General features: G+C 39.6%; 1 protein-coding gene across 3 annotated transcripts in view; it reads left to right on the top strand.

The window, feature by feature from the left end:
• Nucleotides 1-19,497, top strand: part of MLLT10 (MLLT10, histone lysine methyltransferase DOT1L cofactor) — a 219,168-nt gene that overhangs the window by 58,081 nt on the left and 141,590 nt on the right. For all 3 annotated transcript variants that reach the window (XM_025396563.1, XM_025396564.1, XM_025396565.1), the window contains 2 exons: nucleotides 895-949; nucleotides 9,793-9,902. In XM_025396563.1, the coding sequence (XP_025252348.1) occupies nucleotides 895-949; nucleotides 9,793-9,902 (165 nt within the window). The remainder of the gene's footprint in view (nucleotides 1-894; nucleotides 950-9,792; nucleotides 9,903-19,497) is intronic.

Below are 19,497 nucleotides of genomic sequence, written 5' to 3'. Positions count from 1 at the left end.
CATGGGAGGGAGAGGGATCCACAATAAATTTTGAGTACCATTGTCTTTGAATAATAATAGCTGACTAGCCTAATTCCTTTCAGAAGGGAAATCAGCATACATGAAATCATTTCTTGCCACTTAAATAAAAATTCTACATTCTTGAGTTTGGCTCTTTAAGAGAAACCAGGCCTACTTGACGGCAGTCATCCTAGCTGACCGTAAGACAGGAAGTAAACAGATAACAGGCAGATATTAAAAGCCTTGCCCCATTCCTGTGTTGAGAGAACCTTTTTGTTTCTCCTCCCACTCCCCAGGTAAATGATCCCAGCATCTTTGTGTTTTTATTAATGTAAGATTTAAAAAACTGTGGCAGGAGTTTTTTTGTTTGTTTTGTTTCTTTTAGATGGAGTTTCCCTCTTGTTGCCCAGACTGGAGTGCAGTGGCGTGACTTGGCTCACCATAACCTCCGCCTCCCAGGTTCAAATACTTCTCCTGCCTCAGCCTCCTCAGTAGCTGGGATTACAGGCATGTGCCGCCACGCCTGGCTAATTTTTTATTTTTAGTAGAGACGTGGTTTCTCCATGTTGGTCAGGCTGGTCTCGAACTCCCAACCTTAGGTAATCCGCCCGCCTCGGCCTCCCAAAGTTCTAAGATTACAGGCGTGAGCCACTGCGCCTGGCTCATGGCAGGAGTTTAAAAGTTAAAATGTATTTTAAAAAAATTACTTGTCCTCTGAAGGAGATCACATGTCATCGAGAACAACTGTTTGTGAAGAATGTTCTGAAATATTCTTGGGGACAAATAGTACAAATGCTGCTCTCACATTTTCAGTAGTTTTGAAGTTGCAGGGAAGCTACTACATTTTGGATAATCTGAAATATTTCTTCATTACCTGTTTCTTTTTTTTTATAGAGATGTGAACTTTGTCCCCATAAGGATGGAGCTTTAAAAAGAACAGATAATGGGGGTAAGTGCAGAGATTTCTTGAAAAAAATGTTACTGAAAACTGGGGCAGTGGAGTATTTTCAGATACCTGGTAGTTTATTTTATTTCATCAAATTAAACAGCATTTTCTACTCATTTTTAACAGTAGTGGCTATAATTTATGAATCCTTATTGTATTGACCCACAAGTTTTCTACTTTGTGAACAAACTTAAGCATTGGCTGTTTTATGCAGAATGATCTATTAAATACATACTTCTAATTAAAATTCTTATTTTTTTGGCTGGACGAAGTGGCTCACACCTGTAATCCCAGCACTTTGGGAGGCCGAGGGAGGCAGATCACCTGAGGTCGAGTTCGAGACCAGCCTGGCCAACATGGTGAAACCTGGTTTCTACTAAAAATAGAAAAATTAGCTGGGTGTGGTGGTGCGTGCCTGTAGTCCCAGCTACTTGGGAGGCTGAAGCAGGAGAATCACTTGACCTCGGAGGGCAGAGGTTGCAGTGAGCCAAGATTGAACCATTGCTCATTAGCCTGCATGGCAGAAGGCGACTGTCTCCAAAAAAAAAAAAAAAAGTCTATTTTTTAAAATGGATATAGTTTCTTATGTTAGGAATTTTTATTTTTTTTTTAAATGAGCCACATTTTTTTGTTGTTGTGGTTAGACCTAAAATCTGTTGTTTTAGATTCTTTTTTTTCTCTTTTGTGTATCTCTAGACAGATGATGTTTCTAGTGAATGCTAATTTTATTTAACTCTGAGGATCTTTGTTGCATGAATATAAAGAAATGTTGACTTTTAGGCTGGGTGTGCTGCCCAACACCTGTAATCCCAGCTCTTTGAGAGGCCAAGATAGGAGGCTCACTGGAGCATAGGAGTCTGAGACCAGCCCGGGCAACATAGGGAGACCTTGGTCTCTGCAAAAGTAAATATAAAAAATAAAAATAAAAAGACTTAGTTACACATGGTGGCACGTGCCTGTAGTTCCAGCTACTTGGGAAGCTGAGCAGGAGGATGGCTTGAGCCTGGGAGGTCGAGGCTGCAATGAGCCATGGTCACACCACTGTACTTCAGTCCCTGGGATGGGTGAGAGTGAGACCCTGTGTCCAAAAAAAAAAAAAAGAAAAGAAAAAAGAAATGCTGACTTCTGTATCACAATTTGGCATACTTTCCTATGGACCCTTGTGTATTACTCATTTTCTTCTCCACTTTCAGTTATCTTTGTCAGAAAAATCATATTTTTCTACAACTCAGTACTATTCTGAAATGTGTAGACATGAGTTTATTAGACCATGGCATGTATGATGAGGCAGCTAAAAAAAGTAGAGGTTTAGCTACTGTTACTATATTCTTCTCCATTTTGGGTAGCCACCTCTAAAGTAGTTTTGGCATAAATTAGAGTAATGGTATCAGTAAATAAAAGGTAAAAATACAGTGATTTTGGTTAGCTATATATATTTTACAGTTGGATCTTCAGACTATGTTATGCGGTCAGATTGTAGAAAATTTAAAAATATATTGAAAACTCTTCCTGTTATTCCTGTTCCCCATCTGCCCAGTTTATCAATAGCTTTCCTGCTACCATGTAATTACTACTTTCTTGCATATCTTTCTAGGTTTCTTTTGCATATTCAAATGTGAATAGACAAATACTTAATTACTCCCTCCATCTTTATACAAATGGGTTAATATTATATACTCTTCTGCGTCTTAATTTTTTTCACTGAACAATTTATCTTAATTTTTTTATTTTTTTTTGAGACTTTTCTTTTCTTTTTTCTTTGATTTTCTGTTTTTTTTGAAGCTTCGCTCATTTGCCCAGGCTGGAGTGCAGTGGTGCAGTCTCAGCTCACTGCAACCTCCATTTTTCGGGCTCAAGTGATTCTCCTGCTTCAGCCTCCCAAGTTGCTGGGATTGCAGGTATGTGCCACCACGCCCTGCTAATTTTTATATTTGTAGTAGAGGTGGGGTTTCACGATGTTGGCCAGGCTGGTGTTGACCTCCTGACCTCAAGTGATCCTACTGCCTCGGCCTTCCAAAGTGCTGAGATTACATGTGTGAGCCACTGTACCCGGCGTGAACAATTTATCTTGTTTTCAGTATAGAGCTTTTTTTTTCTTTTTAACCATGTTATCTAATATCTAATCAATCAGTGTTGATGCACTTTTTGATCTACTTTGATGACTAACTCTTGTATATATGTCACATTGCTTATATACAATAGGATTATTAATTTCCATAGGTGGAAACATTGGGTCAAAGGAGTTTTGCAGTTAATTTTGATAGATAGTCCAAAATTATTCGCCCTGTAGTTTTACCAATATGTGTTCCCAGTTTTACCAATATATGAATAAAAGAACTGTTCTTCATACCTTTGGTAATCTAACAGGTAAAAGTTTGTATATCCAAGCAGTAGTTTTGCATTTCTCTTAATATTAGTGAAGTTCACATCTTTTTATAGTTTGAAGAGCAATTTGTTTTTTCTCTTCTTTGGTCTGCTTTTTGACTTGGTTGTGGATCTTTTTCTTTGTTTTTTGAGACAGTCTCCCTCTGTCACGTAGGCTGGAGTGCAGTGGCTTGATCTTGGCTCACTGCAGCCTCTGCCTCCCCCGTTCAAGGAGTTCTCCTGCCTCACTCACCTGAATAGCTGGGATTATGGGTGCATGCCACCATGCCCAGCTGATTTTTTTGTTTTTAGTAGAGATGGGATCCACCCACCTCGGCCTCCCAAACTGGTGGGACTACAGGTGTGAGCCACCGTGCCCAGCCACAGTTGTTGATCTTTTTAGTTTGATTTATTGGAGTGTTCATAAGGAGCCCCTCGTATATTATTATGCTGTTTTGATATGAATTGGACTCATTTTTACCCATCTGGTTAGTGTTTATTTATATTGTGCTTTAAAAAAAATTTTTTTTTTACCATGCATGAGTTTTTTATTTTAATTTTGTTCAGTTTATTAATCTATCATGACATCTGTATTTTGAGTTATTAGTTAGAAAGACCTTCACTATTCCGAAGTTTTGTTTTTTTTAAGTGACAGGTTTTCATTCTGTAGTTCAGGATGGAGTGCAAGTAGCAGGATCCTAGCTCACTGTAGCTTTGTAGTCCTGGGCTCAAGTGATCTTCCTGCCTCAGCTTTGAGAATGTTGGAATCCCTGCACCTGGTATAAACCTTCCATTAAATGTTTTGTATTTGTCTTTCCTATTCTGATTTGTTTCACTCATTCCATTCTACCCTCTCTATTAGCTTAAAAAAAGTTAACGTTACTATGTGCTTTTTTTCCTTTCTGAATCCTCTAAAACTCTTAGGATACTGTAAATTCACTTGCCCTTATCCTGACATATATTTTATTTTTGTCATGTACTTTAATTCTCTGTTTAAGAATTATAGTGGTTTTGTCAGGTGTTTGTTGAGGATTATGCTGGTCACTTAAAATGAAACAGTTTGTGTAAATTTGGTGTTATTTTTCTTTGAATTCTATATAGAACTTCATGAGAAACTGAAACTTTTCTGGGAAAATTTTTGATAAATTCGTTTTTTGGCAAAAGTATAGGGACATTCCTTTTTCTCCCTTCCCTTCCCTTCCCTTCCCTTCCCTTCTTCCTTTCCCTTTTTCCTTTTCCTATTTCCTTTCCCTTTTTCCTTTCCCTTTTTCCCCTTTCCTTTTTCCCCTTTCCTTCCCCCCTCCCTCCCTCCCTCCCTTCCTTGCTTTCTTCCTTCCTTCCCTCCCTCTCTTCCTCTTCTTCCTCTTCCTCTTCTTCCTCTTCCTCCTCTTCCTCCTCTTCTTTTTCTTCTTCTTCCTCTTCCTCTTCCTCTTTGTCTTTGTTGCCCAGAGTAGAGTGCAGTGATGCAGTCATAGCTCACTGCAGCTTCAAACTGCTGGGTTCCAGTGATCCTCCTGCCTCAGCCTCTTGAATAGGTGGGACCACAGGCACACCATGCCTGGCTAATATTTTTTTCTTTTTGTATTTTTTGTAGAGACAAGTGGTCTTGCTTTGTTGCCGAGGCTGGTCTCGAACATCTGGGCTCAAGCTGTCCTCCTGCCTGATCCTCCCAAAGTGTTGGGATTACAGGCGTGAGCCCTTGGGCCCAGCCTATTTTTGTATACTTAAGTCAATTTTGGTGCAGTCTATTTTTCCAAGAAATTTGACTACTTTGTGTAAGTTGCTGAAATTGTTGGACTGACGTTGCCAATATTATTATTATTATTATTATTATTATTATTTTGAGATGGAGTCTTGCTTTGTCACTCAAGCTGGAGTGCAATGGTGGCATGATCTCGGCTCACTGCAGACTTCACCTCCCGGATTCAAGTGATTCTCTGCCTCAGCCTCCGAGTAGCTGGGATTACAGGCAGGCACCACCACGCCCAGCTAATTTCTGTATTTTCAGTAGAGATGTCACCATTTTGGCCAGTCTGCTCTTGAACTCTTGACCTCAGGTGATCCACCTGCCTTGGCCTCCCAGAGTGCTGGGATTACAGGTGCAAGCCACCATGCCTGGCCGCCAATAGTACTTTATTATTATTTTGCTAATTTTGCTAGCATTGGCAGTAATTACCTCATTGTTATTCCTGATGTTGGCGATTTTTGTTCTGGTTTTTTCTTTGTTTTTATTTTTATTTTTTTGACCAGTCCAAATAGAATTGTTCAATTTTGTTGACCTTTTTAAAGAAAGTTTTGGGCTTTGTTAATTTTTATTTCATCTCCCTGTTTTCTATTTTGTTAAACTTCTGCTCTTTATTATTTCCTTCCTACTACTTACTATGTGTTATATATTCCTCTTCTTTTCTAACTTATAAAGGTGGAACCTTAGGTCTTTTAATTTAGATTTTCTTTTCTAATGAAAATATATATGCTGTAAGTTGTTCTCTATTGCTTTTATTGAATCCCAGAAGTTGTGTTTTTTTGTTTTTGTTTTTTTTTTGTTTTTTTTTGTTTTTTTTTTGCTGCTGTTGTTATTGTTTTGAGACAGGGCCTTAGTTTGTCACCCAGGCTGGAGGGCAGTGGTGTGATCCCGGCTCACTGAAGCCTCGACCTCCTGGGTTCAAGCGATCCTCCTACCTTAGGCCCTAAAGTAGCTGGGAGTACAGGTGCATGCCACCTTATCCAGCGAATGTTTTTTGTATTTGTTGTAGGGACAGGGTCTCACCACGTTGCCCAGGCTGGTCCCGAACTCCTGAGCTCAAGCGATTAACAGGCGTGAGCCACTGCCCCCAGCCTACGTCTCAAGTTCTGATAAATTTCATGTTTGTTGCCATTCCGTTCAAGACATTTTCCAGTTTCCCTTGTGGCTTTCTCTTGAATATCTTAGTCTATCTTGGACAGAAGTAGAAGTCTTCTGCTATTTGTTCTTAACATTGATTTTCCCTCTTATTTCTTATTTCTCTTTGTTCTTTTTGTGATTTTTTTTAGTGCTGTATTTTAGTCAGTTTAACAATGCAACTGGTTAGTATTGCATGTAAATTTAATTAATTATATTAAATTGCCTTAAATTGCCTTCTTGGCCGTATCTCTTCCTATATATATTCAAGTATTTATATTTATCTATATAGTGGTTGTGGTAGGGATTATAATTTTCTTATCAGTAAATTCAGTCTACTGAGTGTACCACTTTTTTTTTTTTTCTTTTTGAAACGGACTCTTGCTGTGTTGCCCAGGCTGGACTGCAGTGGCACTATCTCGGCTCACTGCAACCTCCATCTCCTGGGTTCAAGCAGTCCTGCTGCCTCAGCCTCCTGAGTAGCTGGGACTATAGGCACACACCACCACACTCAGCTAATTTTTGTATTTTTAGTAGAGACATGGTTTCGCTATATTGGCCAGGCTCGTCTGAAATTCCTGGCCTCAAGTGATCTGCCCACCTTGGCTATCCAAAGTGTTGGGATTACAGGCATGAGCCACCGCACCCGGCCTGTGTGTACCACTTAACATGAAATGTAGAATGAAACCATATAGACTTCGTTTATCTGTTCCTTTTCCAGTCTTTGTTATAGTTTTATACAAAAACTGCATACATTCACAAACCTTTCCAGTGTTTTAATATTTAATGGTCATTTGTATTGTAAATGAGTGTGAAGGCGTTATTGTTCTATATGTTCATCATATATTAAATGTACCTACATGTTTATCGCTCTTTATATTTTTCTTCAGTTCTGAACTTCCTTCTGGAATCGTTTTCCTATTACTCAAGGAAAATTGTTTGGTGTTTCCTTTAATGGAAATCTTTTTTTAAAAAAAAGTTTTCTGGCTTTATTTAGTTACCTAGTTTTTCGTTTGATAATTTGCCTTTTGTCTTTAAGATTTTCATTTCTTTCCCTTAGTTTTCTGTAGTTTTATTAATGTCCCTTGGTGTATATCTTATATTACTCTGATTTATAGTGGTTCTTCAGTCAGTGGCTTTGGGTCTTCTGTTCTGGAAAATTTTCAGGTATTATCAATTCAGATACTGCTTTCATGCCATTTTCTCTCTTATATTTCTCCGAGATTCTGATTATGTGTGTGTTAGACCCATCTGCCTATTACATTTTTCACGTGTGTTATTCCATTTTTTATATTTCTTACTTTTGTGTTTTGTGCTAACATTCTGGATTTCTTCTGACCTGTTTTGTTCGTACTAATTCTCTTTTCATCCATGTCTAAACCATTGTTAATCCCACCCATTGATTTTTTTTTTTTTTTTTTCTTGAGATAGGGTCTCTATCACCCAGGCTGGATTGCAGTGGCACAATTATAGTTCACAGCAACTTCCAACTCCTGGGCTCAAGCAATCCTCCCACCTTAACCTCCTGAGTAGCTGGGACTATAGGTGCATGCCGCCGCACCTGGCTCATTATTTTTTTTTGTGGAGATGGGGTCTCACTTTATTGCCTAGGGTTGTCTTGAACTCCTGATCAAGCGATCCGCCTCAGCCTTCCAAAGTACTGGGCTTACAGATGTGAGCCACTGTGCCTGGCTGATTTCTAAATTTGCGCTTTACTTCTGGAATTTTAATTTATTATTATAGTTTTCAGTTCTTTGCATCAATTTAGAATTTTGTCTTGTGTGTACTTGATCATAGCAAGCATACTTATTTTAAAATCTTTATCTGATAACTCAAATACTGATCTGTTTTGATTTTCTTGTTTCTCCTTATTTTCATTCATATTGTCTTGTCCATGTGTTTGGTACTTATTGTGCTGGAAATTATATGTAATTAAGAAATTTTAGGCTGGGTGTGGTATCTTATATCTGTAATCCCACCACTTTGGGAAGCTGAGACTGGCGGATCACTTGAGGTCAGGAGTTCAAGACCAGCCTGGTCAACATAATGAAACCCCGTCTTTACTAGAAATACAAAAATTAGCCAGCTGTGATGGTGGGCACCTGCAATCCCAGCTACTTGGGAGGCAGAGGCAGGAGAATTGCTTGAACTGGGAGGAAGTTGCAGTGAGCCGAGATTACGCCAGTGCAGTCCAGCCTGGGTGACAGACCAAGGCTTTGTCTCAGAAAAAAAAAGGGTAGAAATTATTTGTAGCCAAGATGATACTATTTTCTTTTAGAGAGGATAGATGTATATTTGCATCTGCTTGGTGCCTTAGGGGTTGTAATTTAAGATTATATTGGTCAAATTTCAGAGTTTGAGATGGTCAGAGCCCTGGTGTAGTCTCTTTGAGGGTCTATGTACTTTTAGTGTATTCTTACCCCTGGTTTGCCCTTCAGTGTTGCATCTGAAAGGAGAGGGGTTTACTTGTTCCCTTTTTCTCTTGGTTGGTTGTGAATGTACATCCCTGTACTGTTAGGCCTCTGAGTCTGTCAAAAGTACCCTTCAGGCCTGGCGCAGTGGCTCACGCCTGTAATCCCAGCTTTTTGGGAGGCTGAGTTGGGTGGATCACCTGAGGTCGGGAGTTCAAGACCAGCCTGACCAACATGGAGAAACCCCACCCCTACTAAAAATACAAAATTTAGCCAGGTGTGGTGGTGCATGCCTGTAATCCTGGGAGGTGGGGGCAGGAGAATTGCTTGAACCTGGGAGGCAAAGGTTGCAGTGAGCCGAGATTGCTCCGTTGCACTCCAGCCTGGGCCACAAGAGTGAAACTCTCTCAAAAAAAAAAAAAAAAAAAAAAGTACCCTTCATCCTCACCACTGCTTTCTCTGAAATAGGCAAATGTCCCCCGGGCAAAAGTGGCCAAAAACTATACCTAGAACTTTCGTTCTCTTCCAGTTTTAGCCCAGAAACTCCTCACTATCATATCAGCTCTTTAATACCTTCAGTTGGGAGGCTGAGGCAGGAGAATTGCTTGAATCCGGGAGGCAGAGGTTGCGGTGAGCCGAGATCGCACCATTGCACTCCAGCCTGGGCAACAATAGTGAAACTCTGTCTCAAAAAAATATGTACATATATATTTCATATGAAATTTAACACATTTCAAATTAAAATAGTGAAATGATTATTACTAATATTAAAAATATTGACACTAAGATAAAAATAATTTCATGTTGATGTTTAAAATGATTAAGATTAAATTATTAAATTTTATCATAAGTATTAAACTTTTAAAAACTCCTTTTATAGTGATTCTCAGAGGTAGTGTTGATGTGAATATTTGGTCGCCTGTATAAGAAGTGTTAGTGCCGACATCTGAATTTATGAATGTTTCCCTTTATTTATATAACTGTACATCATAACTGGGGAAATGATTAAGAATGCTTTTTTTTAGTAGTGGTTTGAGTATTCTCAAGCAATGGAAGTAAGACAGCAATGAGAATTTGTTAATGTCCTTGTGCATTTGTTTCAACAGACATTTGAGGGATCTGTTAAGGAAGTTAATAATGTTAATTTGCTTTTGATAAAACTGAAAATATGACATTTATTTATTTATTTTTAGGTTGGGCCCATGTGGTTTGTGCCCTGTATATTCCAGAGGTACAATTTGCCAATGTTTCCACAATGGAACCAATTGTTTTACAGTCTGTTCCGCATGATCGTTATAATAAGGTACAGTGGATATTATTTTATTACTGTTTAAATATCACTGCTGGGAAGTAGAAAGGAAGTTTTTGTGTTTTTAAAATTACAGGTCTCCATCAAATTTAGGGGAGATTTGGAAAAAAAATTACTACACTAAACTACAGTTATTAAAATGTTATTAATATGTTACTAAGGTCACAGGAGTATAAAGCAAGCAAAACTGTCTTACCTTTTATAGTAACCTAGGTATTTAGTATTCTACGATTTACAGGATATTTTAATCCTTAGAGATCGGCCTTTTATGAATTATCTACTTCTTTTGTTCTTTCAAGTATCAAGAGTCTGTTAAATTTGAATTAATTATTATTTTGCATAATATTCATTACAGTGTATCACATTCTTTTTTGAAAAACAGTCCTGTATTAGAATGTTACTTGTCTCCCCTGCCAAAGTTATTTGTACCCCAAGATATGGTTTTTATTGTTGACCTTAAAAAAAAAAAAAGTGTGCTTTTTTCTTGTATATTTTTCTTCATTTAGTACATATTATATTATTGTTTTATTCTCCTCTCCATTTTAGGTTTCACCATTACCCAATGTGCCTTTAAATATAGTTTTACTATTTAATTGAAGGTACACATTCCATCCTTGGAAGAAATAGCAGCCAGCTTTAAGATTTTAAATGTTTTTGTGTAAAAAAACTTTTTATTAGGTAATTAATATTTATTTTAAAAACTTGAAAATACAGACAAGTAAATAAATATAAGACAAAAATCATTCATAATGTTCTCATTCAAGCTCATCCAGGTTTTTTCCTGTGTATTTTTGCTTATAGTATATACTTACAAAAAAATTGAATTGTTTTTGCTTATATTTTTTGTTTGCTTTTGAAACTTACACAGCATCTTTTGTGTGTCAGTAAATTGTGTTTCTGCTGTATTTTTAATAGATACTTAGTCTGTAATACAGAATATCATGAGATTTAACAAACTGTAAATTTAATTAAGCAACCCTTTGTGGTTGAAGGGCCTAGTTTGATGTCTGGCATTTAGTATATACACTGCTAGCATCTGTGTAAAAGTGTGTGGACATTTTGGAAGCTTCAGTAAATACATTGTGTGAAATTGTCCTCTGGAAGTTACCCTGTATTAGCTATATGTGAGATTGCTCATAACTCTATATTATGTTAGGTACACTGTGTTACCCTTTTAAAAACTTTGCTATTCTTTCTAGTAAAAAAAATATTAAAATGTTTGAATGAGTTTATTTGAGTACTGGTAAGGTTAATTATTTTAAAGTTTTTTTTTTTTTTGAAGATTATTCATGTATGTTAATTGACCTTTCCATATCTGTTTTAATATTATAATTTTTTTTACAAAGTGTTTTAGAGATCATATTATTTTGTCTTATATATTTGTTGTGCGTGTTTTTTCCCATAATTTAACGTTTGGTTTTTAATTTTATTACATTTTCATAGTTGTTGGGATTCTAGCAGGTTAATTTTTTCTAATGCAGAAGTTTACATTTTTGAGGTCATTTATGCAAATACTCTTTATTGTTTCTGCCTTTGATGCTGTGCAAAGAAAATCTTTATATTAATGTACTTTTTGTTTTTTTTTAGTGCTTTGGAAGTTCATTTTTAAAAATCTTGTTTTTGTTTTTAATTTTAAAAGCATTAAAACTTACAAACAGGTTGCAGGAATAGTACAAAAGAACTCTTCCTTCCCTAAACCATTTGAGAGTAACTTACCAATATAATATGCTGTCGCCCCTGAGTACTTCAGAATTTCCCATAAAGAAGGATATTCTCTTGGGAATATACAATATGCCATCAAAATAAGGAAATTAACAGCGATACCTTATTACTGTCTGATTTTGGAACCCATTCATGTTTCTGTAGACATATTTATAGCAAAAGAATCACAAACTGCATTTTGACTCTTTGGCCTTTTTATTTATTTTTATTTTTGTACAGAGTCTCGCTCTGTCACCCAGGCTGGAGTGCAGTAGTGCAATCTTGGCTCACTGCAGCCTCCACCTCCTGGGTTCAAGTGATTCTTGTGCCTCAGCCCCTGAGTAGCTGGAATTATAGGTTTGCACCACCACATCCAGCTAATTTTTTTGTGCTTTTAGTAAAGACAGGCTCTTGCCATATTGGCCAGGTTGCTCTTGAACTCCTGGCCTCAAGTGATCTGCCTGCCTCAGCCTCCCAAAGTGTCGGGATTACAGGTGTGAGCCACCCCGCCCGGGCCTCTTTGGTCTTTTAAAATCTCAAATAGTAACTCAGTCTTTCCCTGAGTTTCATAACTGTGATACTTCTGAATATAACAGGCCAGTTACTTTGTAGAATGACCCCCTATTTGGATTTGCCTGATGTTTCATCATGATTAAATACAGTTATGTTTTTAGCAGGAGTATCGCATGTATGATTCTGTGTTCTTTTGTTTGCATCCTATCAGGTGGTACATGATTTCAGTTTTTCCTTGATCACTTGGTTAAGGTGTGTCTGTCAGGTTTCTCCACTGTGAGGTTAATCTTTTTTCTCTTCATAGTCAGTGTGGATTTTGTGGGGGAAGTTCTTTGTATATAAACATCTTGTTCCTTGTGCCTTTTCCTCACTAATTTTAGCATTCATTGATGTCTCTTGACCTAATTTATGACTAGGATTGATGGCAAGTAGTGGTTTTCTAATTTCACCCTTTCTTTTACATTCATCAGTTGACATTCCACTGTAAGGTAAAGCTTTTTTTACTCCCTAGTATTTCTATTAGTATGGACTTATGCTATTTTATTTTAATAAGTCATATTCCACTAATGTCATTTATTTTGATGTTCATACTGTCTCAGGTTTGCCTGGTGGGACCTCTTTAAGCTGACTTCTGTGTCTTTTGACCTATCATTTCAGAGAAGCATTTCTTTTTTTTTTTTTTTTTTTGAGACGGAGTCTTGCTCTGTCACCCAGGCTGGAGTGCAGTGGCCGGATCTCAGCTCACTGCAAGCTCCGCCTCCCGGGTTCACGCCATTCTCCTGCCTCAGCCTCCCGAGTAGCTGGGACTACAGGCGCCTGCCACCTCGCCCGGCTAAGTTTTTTTTGTATTTTTAGTAGAGACGGGGTTTCACTGTGTTAGCCAGGATGGTCTCGATCTCCTGACCTCGTGATCCGCCCGTCTCGGCCTCCCAAAGTGCTGGGATTACAGGCTTGAGCCACCGCGCCCGGCCGAGAAGCATTTCTCTACTTCTGACACAGCAGTATAATCTAAGCTCATCTTGTATTATTCCTGCTGTAGTTCTGAAATCACCATTTCTCTGAGGAGCCTTGATTTCTTTTAGGCAAGAATAATATTTAGGAGCCAAAGTGGTTGCTAGGTGTGGGTTATTGCTACTCTCAGTCAGCATGGCTAGGAAATGTGTGTGTATGTGTGTGTGCATTCCTGCAGAGATACGTATTTCTATAAATTCACATCTATATTGTTTCTATATCTATGTAGAAAACTGTGGGCCAGGCGTGATGGCTCAGGCCTGTAATCCTAGCACTTTGGGAGGCCGAAACCAGTGGGATGACTTGAGGTCCAGAGTTCGAAACCAGCCTGGCCAATGAAACCCCATCTCTACTAGTCCCAGTTACTCAGTAGTCCCAGCTACCCAGGAGGCTGAGGCAGGAGGACTGCTTGAACCTGGGAGGTGGAGGTTGCAGTGAGCCGAGATGGTGCCACTGCAGTCCAGCCTGGGCAACACAGCAAGAGTCCGTTTCAAAAAGAAAAAAAAAAAGAGTGGTACACTCAGTAGACTGAATTTACTGATAAGAAAATTATAATCCCTACCACAACCACTGTATAGATAAATATAAGTACTTGAATATATATAGGAAGAGATATGGCTCACGAAGTGAGATTCTGTCTCAAAAAAAAAAAAAAAAAATTGACTGGGCCCGGTGGCTCACACCTCTAATCCCAGCACTTTGGAAGGCCCAGGCAGGTGGATCATGAGGTCAGGAGTTTAAGGCCAGCCTGGCCAAGATGGTGAAACCCCGTCTCTACTAAAAAATACAAAAATTCGCCAGGCATGGTAGTGGGCGCCTGTATTCCCGCTACTCAGGAGGCTGAGGGAGGAGAATTGCTTGAACCTGGGAGGCAGAGGTTGCGGTGAGCTGAGATCGCACCACTGTACCTCAGCCTGGGCGACAGTGAGACTCCATCTCAAAAAAAAAAAAAAAAAAAAAAAAATTTAGCTGGGCATGGTGGTGGACACCTGTAATCCCAGCTACGCAGGAGGCTGAGACAGGAGAATTGCTTGAACCTGGGAGTTGGAGGTTGCAGTGAGCCGAGATTGTACCACTGCACTCCAGCCTGGGCAATAGAGTGAGACTCTGTCTCAAAAAAAAAAAAAAAAAGAAGAAGCTGTGAGGTCACACAATACTTTTGATTCATTATGTGAATATACATACACACACACCTCTCTATTACTGTAACCATCTCTATATATTGAACTCCATATGCTTATGGTAACTTCTCCAAATCTAGCCCAACAAAACAGGGTTCGTTTTAATTTTTTCCCCCATGTTTATGATTCTCAGACAGAAACCTGACTCTTACTATTTTTAATAGTTTACTTATTTGATCAACCTCCTGTTTTGACATACCTTCTGTTGCTGCTCCACCTAATGCAGACGCTATTCTAACCCAGTTCAGGGTTGCTGCTGCTTTCCTGCATGCCAGTCCTTTTCACCCCTCTTGGGATTTGATATTCAGCTTCAGTTCACTACTTCCACTTTGGTTGATCTTTTCACCTTGCTCTGAGATTATCCCCACCACTATCCGCAGCCCCTTAGGGGAGCCAACCTTACTCAGGCTCTTATACTTGTATTGGACTGCCCCCTCCTCCCCAGCATGGATAATTACTATGCTTGAACCCACCTCATGGCCTTTTTTTTTTTTTTGAGACAGGGCTCACTTTGTCACCCAGGCTGGAGTGCAGTGGTGCAGTTTTGGCTCACTGCAACCTCGACCTCTTGGGCTCAAGCAGTCCTTCCACTTTAGCCCTCTAAGTAGGTGGGACTACAGGTGTACCCATCACACCCAGCTAAGTTTTTTGTATTTTTTTGTAGAGTTGAGGTTTCATCATGTTGCCCAGGCTAGTCTTGAACTCCTGAGCTCAAGTGATCTGCCTGCTCTGGCCTCCCAAAGTGCTAGGATTACAGGCATGAGCCACCATGCCCAGCCCCATCTCATGGCTTTAAGACTAAAGTGTTCAAGTAGAAAAGGAGCGAGGGTAGACCAAAGAAGGAACTATTTAGATATAAGTATTTTATTAGCCTAGAATTAATTTTAGAATATGGTAAGATATGTGCCTAACTTCCCCCTCCCACCTGGTTAGTCAACTTTTCCAACACTATTGCTGAATAATCTATGTTTTCCAGTGTGATTTGAAATATTGTTTGAATCATTACTAAATTCTTCAATGCTTGAGTATGTTTCTGGACTTTTTTTGTGTTCCATTGGTGTGTCTATTTTTATTCTGGTACCACACTATTTTAAATTGTTATGGCTTTATATACGTTTTAGTACATGGTAAGACAAATATTGTCATGTATTTATTTTTCTAGATGAACATTAGGACTAATAAAAGCACAATTTAGACTGTATTAGAGTTACAGTGAAATACTGTTTTAGGGATGAATATTTTTTATAATATTGACTCTTTCCTTCCAGAAACATGGTGCATCTGTTTATCAAGTTTACTTTTTTTCTTCTTTCTATTTCTTTCCTTTTTATAGCTTTTCTTATATGCGATCGCTTTATGTTTGTTGGATTTTTGTTGTTGATTTGTTTTGTTCTACTTAGTGTTAGAATAGGCTCAGTGGCTCATGCCTGTAGTCCTAGCACTTTGGGACGCCCAGGCAGGAGTATGGCTTGAGTCCAGAAGTTTGAGACCAGCCTGGACAACAAGCAAGACCCCTTCTCTACACAAAAGATAAAATTTAGCCAGGTGTGGGGAGGCACATGCGTCTGTAGTCCAGCTACTCAAGAAGCTGCAGTGGGAGGATCCCTTGAGCCCAGGAGGTCGAGGCTGCAGTGAACTGTGATTGTGCCCCTGCACCCCTGCCTGGGCAACAGAACAAGACCCTATTCAAAAACGAACAGCAAGCAAAGAAACAAAAAACAAAAAAGAAAAAAAGTTAATGAACTGGGTGTGGTGGCTCACACCTATAATTTCAGTACTTTGGGAGGTTGAAGTGGGAGGATTGCTTGAGCCCAGGAGTACCAGACCAGCCTGGACAACATTCTGAGACCCCACCTCTGCAAAGAAGAAAAACAATTAGCCGGGCATGGTGGTGCTCGCCTGTAGTCCCTCCCAACTACTCGAGAGGCTGAAGTGCGAGGATCACTTGAGTCTGGCAGGTCAAGGCTCTAGTGAGCTATGATTGTGTGACTGTACTCCAGCCTAGGTGACAGAGTGAGACCCTGTCTCAAAAAATAAAAAAAGTTAATAATAAGATTTTGTTCGTGTATATTCTTTATGCCTAATAATGGGGCATGCAATTCTGAAATGACAGGAATGATTGCAAAATGGTTTTGAAGACATCAGTCCTTAATGGATGATAGGTAATAAAGGATACGTTTGGGAATATTTATTTACTGGGCATTTGCTATGGGCCTACTTTGTATCAAGCATTGTATTAGACACCAGGAATTCAAGGATAAATAAAATAGGGGGTTTCCCCTCCTCAAGTAGGAAGACAAATAAATAAATGTATGAAAATTAAAATATATATTACATAACAATAAGGCCGAATGGAGTATTATGGGTAAATATTGAAAGGAGGGATTATTCTTGTCTCACGAATTGAGCAAGGCGTACAAAGAGCTTCTAGGGCTTTGCAGAATAATTAGGCATTTGACCTGTGCAGAAAAGGATCAAATAAAAATTCCAGACAGAGAAAGTGACATAACCTAGGGTAGCAGGTGCAAAGGGAAGAAGTGGTAGGCATGTTCAGAGAATAAAAAATAGTGCTATGTGACTAGAACATTGTGGAATTTAGAAAAAATGAAATTTTGTGAGTACTGGGAAAACAATTTGCTGGAATATCTTTATTGTATATCTAAATAGCAGAGAATTCACTGTATTGACCTGTGAAATTTTTTACATGTTGTTAAATATATAATGGCCAGTTTTTAAAATATTTATTAATTTTAATAGGTTTTGGGGGAACACATGGTGTTTGGTTACATGACTAAGTTCTTTAGTGGTGATTTCTGAGGTTTTGGTGTACCCATCACCCAAGCAGTTTACACTGTGCCCAATGTGTAGTCTTCTATCTCTCACCCCATTTCCACCCTTTACTCCAAATCCGCAAAGTTCGTTGTGTATCATTCTAATCCCTTTGTGTCCTCATAGGTTAACTTCCTTTGTTTATTTGTTTGGTTGGTTGGTTGTGTTTTTTGAGACAGAGTCTTGCTCTGTCACCCAGGCTGGAGTACAGTGGTTCACTCTTGGCTCACTGCAACCTCTACCTCCTGGATTTAAGCAATTCTCATGCCTCAGCCTCCCAAGTAGCCGGGGATTACAGGCATGCATCACCACTTCCAGTTAATTTTTTTTGCATTTTTAGTAGAGAGGTTTTCGCCACATTGGTCAGGCTGGGCTTGAACTCCCAGCCTCAAGTGATCCGCCCGCCTTGGCTGCCTCCCAAAGTTCTGGGATTACAGGTGTGAGCCAGTGCGCCTGGTCTATTTATTTTTTATAGAGACAAGATCTCCCTATGTTGCCCAGGGAGGTCTCTAACTCTTGGTCTCAAGGAATCCTCCTGCCTCAGCCTCTCAAAGTGCTGGGATTATAGTTGTGAGCCAGCAGCTCTGGCCAGTGGCCAGTTTTTGTAAAATTTAAATCATTGGATCCTATTTTTATATTTTTGACTGCTAATATTTTCTTTTTCTTTTTTTTTTTTTTTGAGACGGAGTCTCGCTGTGTCGCCCAGGCTGGAGTGCAGTGGCGTGATCTCGGCTCACTGCAAGCTCCGCCTCCCGGGTTCACGCCATTCTCCTGCCTCAGCCTCCCGAGTAGCTGGGACTACAGGCGCCCGCCACCTCGCCCGGCTAATTTTTTTGTATTCTTTTTTAGTAGAGACGGGGTTTCACTGTGTTAGCCAAGATGGTCTCGATCTCCTGACCTCGTGATACACCCGTCTGGGCCTCCCAAAGTGCTGGGATTACAGGCTTGAGCCACCGCGCCCGGCCGACTGCTAATATTTTCTTCTGTTACATGCATTAACTCATGATTTCACTGACATGTTTTGTTAAAATTACCTTTTTTTTTTTTTTTTTTTTGAGACAGAGTCTCGCTCTGTGGCCCAGGCTGGAGTGCAGTGGCGCGATCTTGGCTCACTGCAAGCTCCGTCCCCCGGGTTCACGCCATTCTCCTGCCTCAGCCCCCCGAGTAGCTGGGACTACAGGCGCCCGCCCCTACGCCCGGCTAATTTTTTTTTGTATTTTTAGTTGAGACGGGGTTTCACCGTGTTAGCCAGGATGGTCTCAATCTCCTGACCTCGTGATCCGCCCGTCTCGGCCTCCCAAAGTGCTGGGGTTACAGGCGTGAGCCACCGCACCCGGCCTAAAAATTACCTTTTAATAAGTTTTCAGAAATGTGAAGATTGTGGCAGCAAAGGGATTTGGGAACTTTTTTGGGGTAGAAGCTTGTATCCTTCAGAGTCAAGGAAGCATTCATTTTTAGAAAGCTACAGTTTCCATAGAGAGTAGTTAGCAGATGATGAGTATATCATTTGTATATGTATATGTATATTCTTAAATAGTCCTTCTTTATATTGGATGGCCCTGAAGTAAAGAGTGTTATAAGTATAGGAAGGATGAGCTAGGCCAGAGAACATCAAAAAACATGATGTCATCTAATTGTAAGATTAAACCTAATGGAAGTCTTAGAAATTGCTAACCTGTTTCCGCCTTATTTTTTCCCAAAAGTAATAGTAGTGGATAACAATTAAGTTTTTATCAGTATATTTAGTGTCTGTGTAAACAATTTTTTTTTTTTTTTTGAGACAGAGTCTCGCTTTGTGGCCCAGGCTGGAGTGCAGTGGCTCAGTCTTGGCTCACTGCAACCTCCATCTCCCAGGTGCAAGCGATTCTCCTGCCTCAACCTCCCATGGTCTCGATCTCCTGATCTCGTGATCCGCCTGCCTCGGCCTCCCGAGGTGCTGGGATTACAGTTGTGAGCCACTGCGCTGGCCAGAACTTTGTTGTTTTTTTTTTGAGATTGAGTCTTGTTCTGTCGCCCAGGCTGGAGTGCAGTGCTGAAATCTCAGCTTACTGCAACCTCCGTCTTCCAGGTTCAAGCGATTCTCCTGCCACAGCCCCCTGGAGTAGCTGGGATTACAGGCATCCACTACCACACCCAGCTAATTTTTTTTTTTTTTTTTTTTTTTGAGGCGGATTCTCACTGTATCACTCAGGTTGGAGTGCAGTGGTATGATCTTGGCCCAGTGCACCCTCTCTGCCTCGCAGGTTTAAGTGATTCTCATCATGCCTCAGTCTCCTGAGTAGCTGGGATTATAGGCGTGGACCACCATGCCCAGCTAATTTTTTTTTTTTTTTTTTTTTTAGACGGAGTCTCCC

Source organism: Theropithecus gelada, chromosome 9 (genome assembly GCF_003255815.1).
Source record: "Theropithecus gelada isolate Dixy chromosome 9, Tgel_1.0, whole genome shotgun sequence".
Lineage (NCBI taxonomy): Eukaryota > Metazoa > Chordata > Mammalia > Primates > Cercopithecidae > Theropithecus > Theropithecus gelada.
This window is presented reverse-complemented; position numbering and strand designations above follow the sequence as displayed.